Below are 17,954 nucleotides of genomic sequence, written 5' to 3' on the forward strand. Positions count from 1 at the left end.
AAACGATTTGTTTTTGTTTCTAAATGGCATTTATTTTATTTCTTATTCATTTGTAACGGTATTTAAATTTTGATTTATTATTAATATGATTTAAATTTAAATTGTTTTCTTTTTGATTATTCATTGATTAATATAAGCTAATGTTTTTGTTTATGATAAACTTTAGCAAGATTTTGAAATGATCCTTGCAAAAAGAGTCCTAGTGGAAAAAGGTTTTCAATTACAGTTTTGTTTTACGAAATTGTCGACATAAAGTGGAAACGATTAACTTAATTGTTATTGTTATTTTGGCAGAAAAAAAGGTTTCCTTTTTGTTGTTGAGATTTTGATTGTTAGATATTTAATTGTTTTTATCTTTAGGTTATTCGTTTTTGCTTTCACTACGTTTCTCCTCTTCAATGGTTCAGGTTTTTTTTTGTTTTACTCTTGTTTCATGATTAACTGCATTTGATTGATTTTGTTGTTTTTGATTGTTGATTGGTTTTCTCATCTTGATTTGGTTTTTTCCCCATGGATTTTTACTTGGATGAAGTAACAATTGTGTCAACAATGTTTTCATTTTATTGATGATGATTGTTATTGTTAAGCATAATAGTTTGGTGAAACAAGTAAATCAGTGATTATCGCTAATTGATCTTCATTGAATTTTTCTTTATGTTGACGCCAATTATCATGATGTGTCCTCTTGAAATCAGAAAGAGTTTTTCTAATTGTTGTCTAAATTGTTATGAGGGAAGGAAAACAAAACCCAAAAAAAATTGTTAGATCGTCATAACTAATTATATAATAGTAATTATATTATATAACTTACTGGAATTGGTTGGGGATCGTGAAGATGGTCACTTAGAAACATGAGTATATCCGGAAGGAATTCCGGAACATCATAAGGATAAGCGCTAACAATTGAACATAAACCTAATGCTCCTCCATGTTTTTCATTTAACTCGTTGCTATCATAACTATAATTAAGTGTACTTTTAGTTAATTTACGAGCGCATTTAGTTTTAAATTGGTTGATTAAATGTTTATCAATTTTTATGAATTGATAATGGATAAGACCACCAAGAAGACCAGCAGCTTTTTCACGAACTTCCAATCGATCATCTTGTAATAGATCAATAATCATATCGGAGACAATTTTATTGCGAGTACGGTCATTCATCAAGGTGAACAAATTCGAGGAAACCATACATTGGATAAATATGACAACAGAAACTCGTGTATGCCATGATTTACTTCCAGTCATCTGTTAATGAGAAATGAAAATTTAATCATCAAGTAAAAGTTGATCAATTAACTGTTGTGTTACCTTTTTGCATATCTCTAAAGCTGAATCAATATATTTCTCATTAATTGAACATTGTCCGATTGAGTTTAATGCTTCATTTGCACAGGCGGTTAGATCATCGTCCTTTGAACGATTTTTGATTTCACTTATCTAAAATAAGGATAAAAGGAAAATTATTTACATTTAATTAGCTGGTTAAATATAATTGCTAATCAATTAACTTACAATAGGCACAAGTTGAAGAATCTGTGGTCTAGTGATATGTGGATTAAGTGAAAGATGAGGATGAAGCCAATAGCAAAGAGTTGCTAGTAAATTACACGATTCTTTTTCTACATCTTCAATTGAGTTTCCACTGGAATCAACTACTACCATTGGTGAGGATGCAGAGGAAGACGGAGATGATGAATGTGATGATTCAATTGATTCCATTTGGGAAACAGAGGAGGAGGAAGGGAAACCTTTAGAAAGACGGGGATCATTGATTGAAGCTCCTTCCAATTCAGGGAGGACACTGGTCAGTAGCTCTTCAATTTTGGGTGCTAAGGCTAATGGTTTAGCAGTTGAATTGAAAAAATCATTATCAAATTGTAATAATTGAGTTAATGAGCAACCAATTAACTGGCGTATATTTTGATATGGATTTTTAAGATGATTATGTTGCAATAAATGGTCAAATAGGCGTCGTAGATAAGGCATCGCTCGCCAACATTGACTAATGAGCAGATCACTGAGCATTTTTAAACGGGAAAATGACTGGAATGCAGTGGCCGTTGTATCACTTGAACTAAGAGGATCTTCGAGAAGATAACGGAATAACCAAGAGTATCGACGACCATCCAATCGTCGGAAACCAAAGACACAAAATTCAACATAGATTTCAGTTGTTTCTCTTGAAATGATTTTCAATACTTTTTTCAGAATTGGTTCAAGAAGGCCACGTAAAGTGATCATATCTTTGTAAGGCCAATATTTTGATCCTCTAACCAAACCCGTGAGAACGTCACAGCCACATTTATGTACATTTTCTTTTGTTTCGGTGGTCATATTTTCAAAGAAATCACGGAAAACATCAATTGTGGTAACCCCAAAGTTACGGAATAATCCTTGGAATATCTTAAATCTTCGAGGTCCAAGGAGACTGGTCTTTTTATCGTCAAGTGTAATAAAATCGAGCAGTTTAGTGACTTTTACCTTGTCGAGGAAAAACTCAAGGATCACAGCTTCTTCGGGACTGACAGAGTCGAGGTTACGAGCTTGAAAAGCTGAAGCCTCGGTGTAATATTTAATTCCCTCTGTGGGTGAATATGTTGGAGAGATAAAGGTTCGATTGACCCATTTTGTTTCATTCCAAATGTTTTCATCCATATAATCAATATCGGGGTTGAAGTAAAGCCAATCATATTCAGTAGATTGTTCGGCTTTCATATTAACTGGAACATGTTCAAACTTAATTTCCGGTTTGTGTTGACGTAAAATCGCAGCAACTCCATTGATACAAATTCGTCGGATTGAAATATGATCGTTGATTAAGTTTTTAACAATTATTCGTACACCTTCAATAGGGAATTTAATATCTTTACGAATCAACGATTGAAGAAGTAGAAAAGCAAATTGAAGATGACGCCAATGAAGTTGACCTGTTTCGATTGAATCTACCAATTTATGGACAAAATATACATACAAATCGTGCTTAGATTGATTGGCAATGTCACAGGCGATCTTTCCCTTTTCAATGGTCTCTTCATCAGGAGGTTTAGTGTCAGGAATAATTCCAGTGGTGAACAGTTGTTTGCCGATTTCATGTAGTTCAGGGGGAATTTTATATTCGATGAGCAAAGGTTGTAATTTGTTCGCCGCCTGTTTGGTAAGTTGTTCCAATAGAGCGATGATGGCTGGTTTTTCAGAGTAATCGGTGTTAATTAGCGCCAACCATAAAGGTACAATGCATTCCCAGTCAGAAACATTTAAGAAAGCGCCCGAATGATGACTGAGGAGAATTGTCAAAGCTCCTTGAATTTCTTCAGTCTCTCCGGTTCGTGGTTTATTGAACACTCTTGTCAACTCGGAAGCTACTAATCGATAACCAAATGGATGTTTAAATTGGAGCAAAGCGTTGTGAGCTTTAGCTCGAACGTCAGAATAATGACTCAAGGCGAGAGAAATAATATCAAGAACAATATCATGATGAAGTTTAGTGAATTTTCCCCACTTTTTCAAAGAGATTCTCGTCTAAAAAGTAAATAGAAAGAGTAAAATTTAGAAAAATATATAAAGAAATAAGTTTTACATTTAAAATCGTTTTAATTACCTCATGTTGCATTCCGATTCGTTCAATGATAATTCGTCTGGGTAATCGTTTAATTCCCATTAGTTTGTTTTTCAAATTGTTTTTAACTGTATTGTAATATTCACGAGACGATTTCATTGATCGTGAAGATTTTGTCCAACCCATAACACATTGAAAAATCCTAATGATAAGATCCAACGATTTAGTATCATCTGAACAGTTTGCAATGACATGCTTTAAAATGGTTCGATTAGATTCAGCAACTAATTGACGGGGATTAGCTCCAGACGAAAGGTGAACAGTTTTGGTACCAATTTCATGAACTCGTTCACTCAAAGGGGGAACTGTGGTGTCAAGGATAAAATATTCTTCACTGTCAAAAAGAGGTAATACCACAGATGAACCAGCGACACAAAAAAGTACAATGTTAAGACTTCGGTGAACCTCTTCACGGGTTAACGTTAGTTCATTGTTGGTCCATTTAATGAGAGATTGTATTTCAGGGGTTAAGAATTCATCCAAAAGTTTCTGAGTCAGTTTGATCTCCTTATCCGAAGGCACATACCAATCGAAAGTGATATCTTCCGTTTTATCATGTTTACCCCATAATCGGATTGGGTTGATTTTTGTGAAATCGGACAATTGTTCCCATGAAAGGCTAAAGGTGGTTTTTGGATTAGGATAGACCGTAGTCAAACTTTCGAGGCAATTTTTCAATAAAACGGCAGCCGATTTGTAACCTTGACTAGGTTTTAATCTAAGGCCTCGTCTAATTATGTCAAATATTTTCTCAGAATGTTCATCAAGGCAAGTTCCTTCAACTATAATTTCAGAGGTAATTTGTAAGGCTAAGATAAGCTGTACATCAACTGATTCCTCTTCAAAAACATCCTCATTATCGGTTAATCCAAGAATAGTTGAATGAAGATAAGGCAAAAATTTTTCAAGAACTGTCCTGGGATTGGCCTGAAAATGTAAAAAAAAAATTCAATCAATTAGTATTTTATATTGAATCTTGGATATTGTGAAATGACTTACTCTGGCAAATAGACCACAAACTGTGGTCATCATTTTTATTGTCGATCTAGATTCGAAGAGTCGACCTCGCAAGAAAATGAACAATTTATCCAAAGCTTTTTCAAAGATTTGTGGTGACGAGTATATTAGAACCATAGATAAAGCAAAAACCATTGACGATTCAAAATAAGATTCATCTGAACTCTGTTTAACTGGATCATTGTCAATTTTTTCTGGCCGGTGTTCTGGTGCGTAATTTTCAACAAGACTTAACACTTTCTCCAAAAAGATCAGGACAAATTCCTCGAATCGAGCAGTTTCAAGAGCAATGTTGTATTCAGCTTCTGTTAAATCGTTTCTTATATCAACCATTGCTGAACAATCCATTATGGGTACAGAGTCAACGAGATGTGAAATTAGTCCACAAGTATTACCACACTTTTTGATATCATTACAATCAAGACCGGGAAGAGAGGCAAAGAGTAAACTTATCAAGTGTGTTTTACCCTCATCATAACGGCCAAGACCATCAACCATAACGGGAGCCACCATGTATAAGGTAGACATTAGAGAATTAAGTCGATGAGCTTCTAAATTAGAATCCAAAGCGATATAAAGTTTCTCAACTAGAGGTGGTATCACTTTTTCTGGCCGAAGCCAGGCCAAATCACGAATAGAGGTAAAAATACTTTGAGTTCCAAAACGTGAAAACATTGCCGTCAATAGAATAGGTTGAAGAACATCAACAAATTTATCGATCTCTTCTTCGGTGATTTGATATTCTTTAGGTGTTTTAAATTCCCAAGTTTTCTTACGATATCGTTCCTTATATATACGTAAGATAAAAGCTGATGATAACTTGGACAATATATTAGTTAACTGTGAGCTCCATCGGGACATGTTACTGGGATGAAAATTAGATTCAACGGCTTTGAAAAGAGCCTCAATATATTCTAGTGCTTTTGATTGAGGTCCACCAATCATTGAGACAATCCAGTTAACCAATGGAGTACAATCAGTTGTAAGAGCAAGAATAGCCAAAGGAGATTGATTAACTGAATTGTTCATCGCTTTGGTATATTTGGTGAAAATGGTTGACATATAAGGTGACCAGTCAATGTAACCAATATTATGTGTTGCCAAACGTGACAATAGTTTAAAGAAAATATTCTCATATTGAATAGCATTGGGTCCCGACCATAATTGTAAAATTTCATCAAACCAAAGTTTATAACCTTTCTCATGATCTTCTGGGTACATTTGAGTGGGTAAAAAAAGTCCTAATAAGAAAGAGCATCGGAATATTTTACATGCAGTGAAAGGACATTGAACCGGACGAATTTCTTCAAGAATTTCTCGAGTTGCTTCAACCGAAAAATAATTCCTAGCAACATCTATAAGGACACGAAGATTTGACTCGAAACCATAAGATTGACCCATTTGGAAGAGATTTTTCCTCTCGAAAATGTACTTGCAGTAAATATCGTAAAGAGGACGCCATTCAATTGTCAACTCTTTAGGTGATATTAAACGTTTTTTCCTAAGAAAATTGGATTAGAGAGAGAAAAGAAAAGAAAATAGATTAAAGATATTGAATGGGAAAGGGTTGATTCTTTAATTAACTCTTAATCAAGATGAACTCGACTAATAAGAGTAACGAAAGGTTTTATCTGGTTGTGTAGAAAAATAGAAGATAATTTTGATTTTGTTTCATCTTCATCCATAGATTGAATCAGTCGATAAAAGATTAAAACATTAGCAACAGATTGAAGCTGCGTGATGATATTAATAGAGTTGAAGAATTAAAAAAAAATGGATTTAAATTTACCTTAAAAGTGAATTTAAAATGTAAATTATACCAGTTAGAGATGACATTTCAATTCCAGGTATTTGCATGATTTGAAGGAAAGTTTTAATCAACAGAATATGATCTTCTTTAGTGAAATAGTGACCATAAAGAGTGATGTAATTTTTCACTTCGATTATATCAGCTTTGCTTGCAGAGAGAGTAATCATTTTTCCCAGGCTTAATTTGATCTCTTTGAAATAATTAGTTGCCTCTAATTGTAAGGATGAAGAATAAGGTAACTTCGAGTTGTAGACATTGTAAGACTGAGCTGGTTGACCAGAGATTATACGATTCACTTTGGTTACCATTCCACATTCTGTACTATCATCAGAATCATCGATTGGAGAATCTACCATGAAAGCACTGATTAGTGGTGTTATATCACTTAGATCCATCTTGACCACTATTATCTATAGATAATAGTATATGAAGTGAGTGACCACTTGTTAGAGTTTCACCTTAACTTGTGTGGTGAGAGAACAGGTAGATACTTGTTACAAAGGACCAGAATTTTATCGCCTAGATATGGATAATTTTCGATGGAGAGAAAGACAAAAGATTAACAATAAAAATTGGAAAAGTACAAACGTGAAGTCGATATGATAGAATAACAAAAAAAAAAGATGAAGAATGAGAAGAGAAAAATATAAACGAAATGAAAAGCCACCAACCACCAGAAAGCGTAGGTGAGAATTAGAATCTTAGAAATAGGAAAACTTTGATATGATAGTAGGATAATCACAGGTCACGGTTGAAAGGTAACTTTTTTCGCCGATTTTTTTTTCTCAACGAACAAAAAAAAATCAAAAGATGTATGGATAGAAATAGAGAAGCAAATAACTGTGAAGATCCCCAACGTGATAGTCACCTTGTTCCAAGTTAACAGTGTTACCACTACTTTAACGGCTCCTTCTCGTAAAAGGGGTAATTGTTATACCCCAATTTTGTTATTCCGAAAATCAAATTGAATGTAGTAAATTTGAAAATATTAACATTCAATTGTTGAGTTTTCTTCAAATCAGCTCAGTTTTGTCTTTTAAGGTTAATCGATATTGTAGGATATGTACTTTTGGTTGCACAATTGAGAAACAATGATGAAGATGGCGAAAATCTAAAAATGCAAAAATTGAAAGAAAATAGAATTGAAACAATTAATTAATCACAATTTAAGTGAAAAACCAAAGAAGATTACAATTTGTCAGTCATTCTTACATTTAATGTTGTCTAATCATTTACCATTCTTTGGGTATGCGTAAACTTTAATCACGTGATGATTGTCCATATGTTAATTGTAGCGCGTTATTTGTGTTAACTGGTTAACAAAGAATTAAAAAAAAATTAACATTAATTAACTACAATTAAGATGAACTGTAAAAATTGGACGAAACTTTGATCAACACCATTTGGAAGAGTCAACAAAAAAATACCAAAGGGTCGACTCATCAAAGAGTAACAATAAGCTGTTACTCTTTGACTTCGACTCAGTCGATTTGATTGCGACTCATCGACTGAATCGACTGACTTTGGATTCTAATTGTTTTGCTTAAACATAAAAATGTTTCTCTTGGTGATTGTTGATTTCGTTTAATTTTCTCTCTCGTTTTGTTTTTCTTTCTCTAATTAATTTCTATTTCCATTTTGATTATTGTTCTTTTCTATTTAAATTAACTATTAATTGTTCACCTTCTCGTATTACAGTTTATTTGTAGAATCAAATCTCTGTTTCAAGGATCTTTTTTCTTTATCTTTTCTTTGTGGTTCTTTTTTTGATTGTGATTATTTCTTTTTCATCAATTAATTATTTTTCCTTTTGTGTAAATAACCTAATTAAGTTAATTGTTAATCACTATGGCATCTCGACATCTTCTTAATCGGTGTTACACTTTGGTTGATAAAACGTCTCTTGGTCAACGAGTTGGAAGTTTATTTGGATGTCAACAGAGGCGATTCATTGATTTACAAGAGTATCAGAGTAAAAAGATCATGTCTGAAAATGGATTAACTGTTCAAAGATTTAAGGTTGTTGATTCAATGGATAATGCTGATTCTAATTTAAATGATTTTGTCTGTTCCGAGTATGTGATTAAAGCACAAGTATTGGCCGGTGGACGAGGTAAAGGTTATTTCAAGAAATCTGGGATGAAAGGTGGTGTTAAATTGACCAAAGACAAGAATGAAATTTTACCTTTGGTGAAAAATATGCTCAATGATCACCTGGTAACAGCTCAAACTACTCAGGAAGGTGCATTAGTCCGTAAAGTTATGGTCGCCGAAGCTTTGGACATTGATAAAGAATATTATGTTGCCATATTATTGGATCGAGCATCGGGTGGACCTGTTCTGGTAACTTCTCCGTTTGGAGGTGTTAATATTGAAGAAGTCGCGGAAAAAAACCCAGAGGCCATTCACAAATATCCATTACCTTTAACCGATAATCAAGAATTGGACTCAGCTTATCTTAAACATATCGCCAAAAATGGTTTAGGTAAGAGAAGGAGGAAAAAAGTCTACAATCATTTTGACCATTAAACTTCAGGGAAAAACTAGAGATTTTATCATTTATCTTCATCACCATTGGTTATAATTTTTTCATTCTCATTTCCTCTTTGTATCTCATTACGAAAATTGTACAATTGTCTCGATTGTTGCAATTTATTTGCTGTTATTTTTGTCTCAACTAATTTGAATCATTTGTTTTCTCTTACATTTTCCAGGCTTGACTGACCAAGACGTTATTGACAAGGCTGCCAAAGAAATTTCCAATCTATTTAAGCTTTTTGTCAACATTGATGCAACTCAGATTGAAATTAATCCACTTGGATTAACACCCGATAAGAAAGTTGTTTGTTTTGATGCGAAAATACAGTTTGATGAGAACGCATCTTTCCGACAGGGTTGGGTAAAAAGTTTGGAACAAGAAAATTTAGACAAAGAGGATCCTCGCCAAGTATTAGCTAAAAAGTATAACCTTAATTTTGTCGCCATGGATGGTAACATTGGCTGTTTCGTCAATGGTGCTGGACTGGCGATGGCAACAATGGATATTATTCACCATCATGGTGGTTCACCGGCAAATTTTCTCGACGTTGGTGGTGGAGTGACCCAAGATGGAGTAGAGAAAGCTTTCCGTATTATCACCCAAGATCCTAAAGTAAAAGTTATCCTGGTCAATATTTTCGGTGGGATTGTTAATTGTGAAACAGTTGCCGCTGGTTTAATTGCTGCTCATCATTTAGTTAGTGTGCCATTAATTGTACGCCTTGAAGGAACCAATCAAAAATCCGCCATGAAAATGTTAGAAACCGTTCCAAGTATATTGACTGCCTCCGATTTAGACGATGCCGCCAAAAAGGCCGTTAAAGCCGCTTCGACTGCGATCTAAGAGTCAAAAAACATTCTCTTTCTTTCCATATTCATTTTTCCACTTATATCATTTTAATCCAGTGGAAGGAAAGAAAGAAATCATCAAATCAACTTATCCTAATCGACTAAATTTAGCACCACATATATACGAACTTAATCAAGCGATATCTTCGTGCTCTTGTTTTTTTTTAATTATTTGTATCTTGGATAAGCCAGAGAATGGAAGATAATTGGAATGGAAAAAAAAATTCTACAACCGGACTGTCGATTATGTGACCATTTAGACTGACAATCACAATTAACGATGAACAACAAATCAACTTTTCCCGATAACTATTTTGATTACATTGTTTGTTACACTTAAATTGTGTAGATAATCAATCAAACCTTAGCAGAGCTTAATTACAAACCTTAATTAACAAGTAACTATGTTAATTATTGGTATTAAAAACGTTATAAAGGGCAAATAATAGTAGGTGAAACATTTAATTGTTAAATTTACTTTTTAATTGTCAATATAATATTTTGCTTCTCTAACTTGTCAATATTAGTAGTGCATCAATTTACCTGTGTACAAAATAACAGGTAAATTAAGAGGACGGTGGGAGTGGGGAGGGTTTGATGATCGAGTGGGAATAAGTTAAAAATAACAGTTAATCATTTGAATAACATGATAATTTATGAATTAAAAATAGTTCAAAAAGGGAACTAATTTTGTTGATTTTCAAACAGAGAGAATCAATAAGATTGAACTAATTGGGTTAATTAAACTACAATCAATTTGATTAATCATTGGACTAGGATAAAGACGTTTAAATTGTTTGATTGAAATTGAATTTGGTGATATTATTTATAATATGGTGTAAATTGTTATATACTTTTTGTTTGTTGGAATGTGAGTTTTGATTAATCCATTTGGTGTTATGATTAGTTAATTGTGAATAATTTACAAATTAAAAGGCAACAATTCAAGTTCACAATCAAGATTGGAAATTGTGTTAAACAATTAAATCAAAAAAAAAGTGAAAAAAATTCATCATCTAACTTGAGTCCTATTACAATTAATGTGAGATCAAAGATAATTACAGAAAGAAAAGTGATTAAAATAGTTAACAATTAAAAAAAACAAGAAGAAAACAATTAAATCATATAAAAAGATCTTGGTGGTTAATAACAATTAATTGAGTTTCTTCATTGATTGATTAATATTTTTAGAAAAAAGCAAAAATATCTTGAAGTCACATTGGACTTGGATCTTGTTTTTTTTTGTCTGAATTAGTTGATTGTTGTTTTAGAGAAAATAATTAACAAAAAAAATCGGAAGTTGATTAAAATTAATCGTTGAGAGTTCCAGAGCTTACAATGTAAGTAGATGAAATTAACTAATTGTAGATCAGTAATTAGTTAATTTGTGTAATTGTCGATGAAGTTTTCTGGTGTTTTTGTCAATTCTCATTGATTGATTATTGTGTAACAAGAGCACAAATAAACAAAAACAACAACAACAAATCAAACAGATGAGATTCCAGCATCATAATCAGCAATAAATATAATTATCATCATGATCATCATCCATCATCATCATGGAAGGCATTGTGATTGTACCAGGATGAAGATGCTGATCAAAGCAGAAAAAAGTTCTGGACATTTTTTTTATAAATCCAGTGAGTTGATGTTTTTTTTTGGAAAGTATTGATAATGTTCATTGTGATCATAATTCAGTTTCTCCTCATTGTCATTGATTAATCATCATCATGACCATGGTCAAAGAAAGAAGATGAAGATAAGGAAGAGAAAGTAATGGAAAGACTAGAAAAAAAAGATTCCAAATGAATTTCTATCGAATCGAATCGTTTTTTTTTTCTCTCCACAAAATTTGACAGAGAGAAGAAATTAAAATATTCCAATTCTAATGGTTGTCTCTTTGGTGCTCATCTGATTAATCAAAATATTGCCTTAATTGTTGAGTGTTTTCTTCTTTGGTGTAAGTGAATAGTAATTGTAATAAGTAGTATTCGGTAAATGGGAGCAGTTGTAATGATTCAAGCGATAAATTGTCAGTTAATAGTTGATTGTATCTCTTAATCCAACGATAGTTTAAATCGATAAGTTGTAGAAAATGGTGAATTTTGATTGTTGAGTTTTTCCTTCAAATGTGTTGAATAAATTCTGGATTAAGATAAGAGAAACCAGCGAATTCAGTTTGATCCAAATTCATCATGAACAATTTATCGGTCGGTGTAAGATCAGTTTTCTCAGAAGTAAATTGCTTATCGAAATTGGAAACGTCCTTTCGATGTTTAATCTTGGGCTTAAATGGAGGTTGAACCTCTCGAGCGGTTATTTTTTCCCAATCAATACGACGGAAAAATGGATGCATCCGAATGTCCTCCTCCCCGCTGGAACCACAGCCCAATCGTTTCGAAGGGTTTTTGGTAAGAAATCCTTTGCAAACATCTTTGGCCTCCTTGGAAAGGCTTTTAGGATAAGAGGCATTGTGATCAGTGATCGCGGCAAACAATTCCTCCTCGTCTTCCCCGTCAAACGGAGGTTGACCGACCAACATTTCGTAAAGTAAAACCCCATAAGCCCACCAGTCAACCGATTTACCGTAAGGTTGATAGAGGATAATTTCGGGTGCAATATAGTCCGGTGTACCACAGAAAGTTTTGGTAGTTCGGTCGTTGTAAATGTTTTCCTTGCACATACCGAAATCGGCAATTTTAATATGTCCCTCTTGATCAAGTAAAACATTATCCAATTTAAGATCTCGATAGATAACACCTCGTGAATGAAGATAAAATAAACCGATAGCAATTTCAGCGGCATAAAAAACGGCCACTGGTTCTTTAAATTTTCCCGTTTGTTGAATTTGAAACATTAGATCACCACCGTTAACATATTCCATGACGAAATAAAGTCGATCCATTGTTTGGAAGCAAGAGTGAAGCTGAACAAGGAACGGAGGTTTCTCGGAAAGGGCGAGAATCCGTTTCTCCACCATGGCACATTCGACATCATCATCTTGAATGATTATATCTTTTTTCAATATTTTCACTGCATAAAGTTCATCGGTTCCCTTTCTCTCAGCTAACATTACCTTTCCAAATGAGCCTTTACCAAGAACCATGATGAAATTAAAATCTGACGCTCTGATAACATCCTGTTTCCCCATGTTATGAGGTAATTCACACGTGAATCGAGCATCTAAACCCTCGAGACCTGCTCGTGATAAAGAACGTGTTCCCGATATCACACCCGCTGGAGAGGTTAATGAAGGTGTTGTTGAACCACCAAGTGACGGTGGTGGTGGTGTAGGTGCAAGGGAAGATGAGAATCCGGTTCTCTGTTGTCGAGTTATCTCTAAAATATCTGCATCCGGTGGTGGAACCGGAACATTATAATATTCACCTTCCTCTTGGGTTAACAATTTAAACCAACCTTCAACCGGACGTTTCATTAACTCTGATATACCAAATGAAAGGGAGCCCATGAAATCATTTCGAGAGGTACGATCCCAGTCCCAGACTTCAATTAGTAAACGACGATCTTTATCATCGGGTTTTAGGTCAAAAACTAAAGTCTCATGAAATTGAGGGTTAAGATTTGCTTTGATGGTTCGAGTTTTCCGTTTTATACCTTCCCCGCCATCGGGAATAATTTTACACTTTACATAAGGATCGGAAAGTCCATTCGGATCCATGGGAAGTAAATTTTTACCTTGACGAATCTCACAAATTAATTTATTAGCCTCAATACAGGCTTTTAACTCTAACCGTCCCCGTCTCTCGGTGTGATCACAGCCGCAAAGGTTAGGTACACTTTCCTGGCACCGTTTGTGAACATTCATGTTACATAATTTACACTTGTATCCTTGATGGAGTAATCCATAGAGTAGGGAGCCACAATGGTCACAAAAGGTTGGCGAGGTAAAGGTATACAAAGTAAACGTGTGTTTGGTTCGGGTATCATCGGTACCCTTAATGCCCTTATCGATTCCAGGGCAGGTAAAGGAAACAAATTCATGGCAACGTTTATGGACAACGAAAGAGCAAACTTGACATTGGAAACCTTGTTTACCAAATCCCCAAATAAAATCTTTACAATGGGAGCAAAAAGTGGGCTGTTTAAAAAATCGAGGCATAAACTTGTGTTGTTTCACCTCGAAAATGTTTTTCTTCTTGAGAGCACCTTTTCGAGCTCGAATCCGTCGATTAAAACCAGTCTCCATTTCGGTGACATTTTCCTTGTCCTCGTCCATCGATATTGAACTGGTCAACATGATGAAGATTAACTCGTTAATCTATTGACACGCAAACAGAATGAGAGGAAGATAGAGAGAGAAATAAACACACACGAACTGTTCAAATGTTCAATTAAAAGTTCCAATGAGATTTGAACAATATAAGTTTCACTTTGTTCAGATTAATTAGCACAGATAAACATGAGAAGTGTGAAAAATGTTGATAGATTATAAAGTTTTCCTTTTCATCGTTTAAATTCAGTTGTTAATTCCAACATTATAATCGTTATAATTGCTGATCCTCCTTCTCTCAATGTTTATTTATCTTTCTCTATGTTTATAATTATAATCGTTGATCTCGATGAGGTTTAATCGTTAGAATTGTTTACCATTGGGAGATTTAATCTGTTTCATTGGGGGAAAAAAATAGAAAAAGAAGAAATGAAATTAGAGTGATTAACTTTATTATTAGATAATCAATGGAGTAAAAAAATAGTAATGATAATAATAATGACGATAATGGTGATAGTTAATGAAAGGTTGAAATGGTTACAATGGGAAAATAGAGAGAGAGAAGATGATGAAGATAATGATGATGATAAGGAAGATAAATAAGGAAAAGCATGACGATAACAATGTAAGGATTTAGATGTTAAAAGGATGCTTTTTATCCTCTCCTTGGCCCCAAAAATAGTGGCAATACAATTAAATAACATTATAATTAGATTAAATTGTTGGCTTTCATCAATCTCATAGTATTTGGGTGTAAATAAAGGTGTCGTTTAAATGAGAGGGAAAATTAAGTTAAGGAGGAAGAAGAAGATGAAACAATTAATAGAGAATCTCAATTTTCATGATCATAGTCAGATCTTTGTGAATGGATTTAGAGAGAGATTTAGAAATCACTTGGATTAGTGTGAAAGTAATTAAAGTGAAAGGAGGGAAGAGGAAAATAAATGATCAACAAGGTGATTGATTAACTGATTTAGTTAATCAATTGATTTACTTTACAAGGTCTTTCAGTCTCATCGGATGATATTTATGATTTTTTTACTCTTATTGTTTACTCTTGTCTGTTCATCTCCTCTTAATCTCTCTCTCTCTCTCTCTCTCTCTCTCTCTCTCTCTCTCTCTCAGCTATTGTTTGATTGTATTGATTATCATTATTGTAATTTAATAATAATGATTAAGATGATCTTTTTTTTCATTTATCATTTCTCTTATCAGTTTCTTCTGGTGAGTGACTTTTTTCATCTTCATCATGTCGCCAAGATGATGATAGAAAATTGAGAAGAATGATTAAGAAATAGGAGATAGAGTAACATGGATTAGATGAGAGGATGGAGATAACTGGGGATGAGGATGAGAAGATGAGAATGATTGAAAAAAGGGGAGAGTCTTTTCCTTGACTGTGTTTCAAGGAGAGTGGGAGGTAAATACATGTATGTACAGTCACTCACATGTAACATAGTTAAATGTGATTTCGTTGAGATGATGATGCAAATTGGATTGAATTACATTGGATTGGCTTCCATATTAGTGGTTCCCTGAACATTATTATTCACATGGTAATTTTTTCGTATATTATACGATTAGAATACAAAAGAGACTTTTAAATTAACTGAATATCACCTAATATTTTCACTACAATCATTGGAAATTTTTGATTTAATTGCGTTTTGATTATATCAAATGAATACAATTTCATTATTCATATTTAATATGAATTAATATCACAAGTTAATCAAAACTAAATGGTCTTAATTTGAATGGATGACAGTTTGAAACAATTTAGGAGGGAATATGATTATAATTTGTTGGCAATCAAGTAACTTTACAACTTAATTGTGTATAATTTGTCAACAAATTGTATTGAAATTAATACCCATTGTATTATGATTAGTATAATTGTTGAGCTAAATTGTTGTTATTCTGAGTTTTTGGTTCTCTCTCTCTCTCTCTTGCTTTTTGTTTCGTTTTGTAATTAGTGTTTTAATTTTATCCAAAGTTAATAGTCATAAATCTTAATCAATTAGTCTCACAATTAATCATTCATTCAGAATTTTTTTTCTCTCACTCATCTTGTAAATTAGACTTTAAGAAGAGAACAATTAACTTAATTCTTGTCTTCATGTTCATTGTTATTATTAAGCATTTATTTGGATTTAGATGATAACTGAAACAAAAAAAATTCTTAATTCTTGATAATACTAAGAGGAAAATTTAATTGTTGTTAGGCTTCATGGTTAGCAAACTAATTGTAATCCTTAAAACAAGGAGAGACACATAGAGAAAGGTTATTATTATTATTATTATATGTTATCCATTGATTTTTTTGTCTGCTCTCTCTCTCTCCCATTCATTTATGATAATTGACTAGTTTTCATTGAGAATGATAGTTTTAACTAAATTACCAAAATATCTCGTTAGTATTATAATTTGGTAATTGTGAAGGGAGGAAAAGGTTATTGGTGATAATTGGGAAGAGGAAAATGGCTAAGAAAATGGGATGATGGCTTAATGATAACTTGTAATTTCTGGGTAATTGTGATCAATAATTTTGGTAATGATTATACATAAAGAAGAAGAGAAAACGACAATTTCAATGAACTATATTTCTCAATTATACTAATAAATAATGAGACTGTCACTTGGATGAAATAAACAAAATGTCATAACTGTCAACAAAACGATCATTAAAGTGAGAGAGAGAGAGAGAGAGTGAGAGTGAGTGAGTGAGAGAGAAAATCTCAGAAAGTATCTTTGGTTTATCTCTTTATAGATATAAGATCAAGATTCGTCAAATGGTTGAGCGGAGAAGAAAATTTCTCTTTCTTTCTTTCTCTCTCCAATATCAAAACATGGAGACAAACATGAGACCAACACTCTGAGAATATGAATGAACTGAATGGTAAAGAATGAGAAGGAAGAAACAAATAGAAAGAAAATAAGAGAGAAAAATAATGGAGGGAATAGAATAGAAAACAATCCATACTAACCATTTTTACCTTTTCCATGGGTGAATTTTGGTAACCAGGATAAACTGAGAATAGAACGATTTACTTTTTGGTGTGTCCAGAGAGAAGAAAATTAATGGTTTAATTTAATTGTTTAATCGAAGGAAACAACACAGGATAGAGAAGAAGAGAAATCAAAAAACCCTTAAGGGTAAAGAAAGAATATAGAATTTTAGTGTAATAAAGATGAAGAAGAACTGGTGAGTATTGATACCGGAGAATAAAATCCAGAGAAAGGTAACACAATTGAATGAGAATTCAAGTGATTATGGTGATGGAAGTGTAAACATTTTGACACTTAACATTAAGAGAAAAGCACCAAGATGATGATGAGAGAAAAATAAAAGAAGAATAAATTTAAAATGATGGAAAAATTGTCGTGTTTATCCAAGAGTGTTTATCTTGATGGGGTTAGAATGAGAATCCATTAGGCAGAGACACTTTAAGAGATTGTGATGATTTAAAATTCAATTGATTAGAGAATCTGGTTACCATTTGATGAGAGAAAAACAATCGAAAAGTCACAAATTCATTCAATTTATACTGAGAATGGTGATGATGATGATTTATTGATTTTCTTCCTTCCAAAAAGCTTCTCTTCCCAGTTATCATCTTTTTCTTTCCTTTCACTTTCTCTCTTCGTCCAAATAGAAAAAAAAACGAATCAAAATTTTCTATTCTTTTTAATAACCGAAGATGGAGCCACTTTTCTTTCGAATTTTTTCTCTCTCAGCTGATCGATGAACGAATTTCATTTTTCTCTATTTACAATTAACTTCTCGTCTTAATTAGTTCGTTGATTTTTCGGTTAATTTTTGATTAATTTCTTTCTTTTTTTTTGGTTCTGTTTAATGTTTTTTACTAAGAGCCTTGGATTATGGGAGATA

At 33.1% G+C, this 17,954-nt stretch overlaps 3 protein-coding genes across 6 annotated transcripts; 1 reads left to right on the top strand and 2 right to left on the bottom strand.

Moving 5' to 3' along the window:
- Positions 1-6: 6 nt before the first annotated feature.
- Positions 7-7,853, bottom strand: LOC128388948 (proteasome activator complex subunit 4-like). Of its 3 annotated transcripts, none has more exons than XM_053348420.1 (8): positions 7,657-7,853; positions 6,424-7,555; positions 4,617-6,135; positions 3,600-4,544; positions 1,514-3,520; positions 1,310-1,438; positions 812-1,246; positions 7-717 (listed from the first exon to the last, which is right to left on the bottom strand). In XM_053348420.1, exons 2-8 carry the CDS (start codon positions 6,837-6,839, stop codon positions 583-585), a joined length of 5,586 nt encoding a protein of 1,861 aa, XP_053204395.1. In that variant the 5' UTR covers positions 6,840-7,555; positions 7,657-7,853; the 3' UTR covers positions 7-582. The 3 variants fall into 3 exon arrangements, with proteins under 3 accessions (XP_053204395.1, XP_053204397.1, XP_053204396.1); XM_053348422.1 differs by lacking the exon at positions 7,657-7,853 and having other exon boundaries at positions 6,424-6,963; positions 7,313-7,650; XM_053348421.1 differs by lacking the exon at positions 7,657-7,853 and having other exon boundaries at positions 6,424-6,963; positions 7,116-7,650.
- A 156-nt stretch (positions 7,854-8,009) lies between these two features.
- Positions 8,010-10,344, top strand: LOC128388952 (succinate--CoA ligase [GDP-forming] subunit beta, mitochondrial-like). Its single transcript, XM_053348427.1, has 2 exons — positions 8,010-8,929; positions 9,159-10,344. Exons 1-2 carry the CDS (start codon positions 8,293-8,295, stop codon positions 9,824-9,826), a joined length of 1,305 nt encoding a protein of 434 aa, XP_053204402.1. The 5' UTR covers positions 8,010-8,292; the 3' UTR covers positions 9,827-10,344.
- On the bottom strand, positions 10,292-17,711 carry LOC128388950 (protein kinase C, brain isozyme-like). Of its 2 annotated transcripts, none has more exons than XM_053348424.1 (2): positions 17,050-17,711; positions 10,292-14,455 (listed from the first exon to the last, which is right to left on the bottom strand). In XM_053348424.1, exon 2 carries the CDS (start codon positions 14,087-14,089, stop codon positions 11,957-11,959), a length of 2,133 nt encoding a protein of 710 aa, XP_053204399.1. In that variant the 5' UTR covers positions 14,090-14,455; positions 17,050-17,711; the 3' UTR covers positions 10,292-11,956. The 2 variants fall into 2 exon arrangements, with proteins under 2 accessions (XP_053204399.1, XP_053204400.1); XM_053348425.1 differs by lacking the exon at positions 17,050-17,711 and adding an exon at positions 15,511-15,618.
- Positions 17,712-17,954: the final 243 nt, after the last annotated feature.

The sequence above is a fragment of the Panonychus citri genome, unplaced genomic scaffold, assembly GCF_014898815.1.
Source record: "Panonychus citri isolate SS breed McGregor unplaced genomic scaffold, ASM1489881v1 Contig00104, whole genome shotgun sequence".
NCBI classification, from domain to species: Eukaryota; Metazoa; Arthropoda; class Arachnida; order Trombidiformes; family Tetranychidae; genus Panonychus; species Panonychus citri.

Excerpts from the sequence above, each read along its gene's own strand:
- LOC128388952 (XM_053348427.1), top strand. The coding sequence starts at position 8,293 with ATGGCATCTCGACATCTTCTTAATCGGTGTTACACTTTGGTTGATAAA. Across the intron at positions 8,930-9,158 it reads TATCGCCAAAAATGGTTTAG|GCTTGACTGACCAAGACGTT; the intron begins GTAAGAGAAGGA and ends TACATTTTCCAG.
- LOC128388950 (XM_053348424.1), bottom strand. The coding sequence starts at position 14,089 with ATGTTGACCAGTTCAATATCGATGGACGAGGACAAGGAAAATGTCACC.
- LOC128388948 (XM_053348420.1), bottom strand. The coding sequence starts at position 6,839 with ATGGATCTAAGTGATATAACACCACTAATCAGTGCTTTCATGGTAGAT. Across the intron at positions 3,521-3,599 it reads GAATCGGAATGCAACATGAG|ACGAGAATCTCTTTGAAAAA; the intron begins GTAATTAAAACG and ends TTTACTTTTTAG. Across the intron at positions 1,247-1,309 it reads CTTTAGAGATATGCAAAAAG|ATGACTGGAAGTAAATCATG; the intron begins GTAACACAACAG and ends TCTCATTAACAG.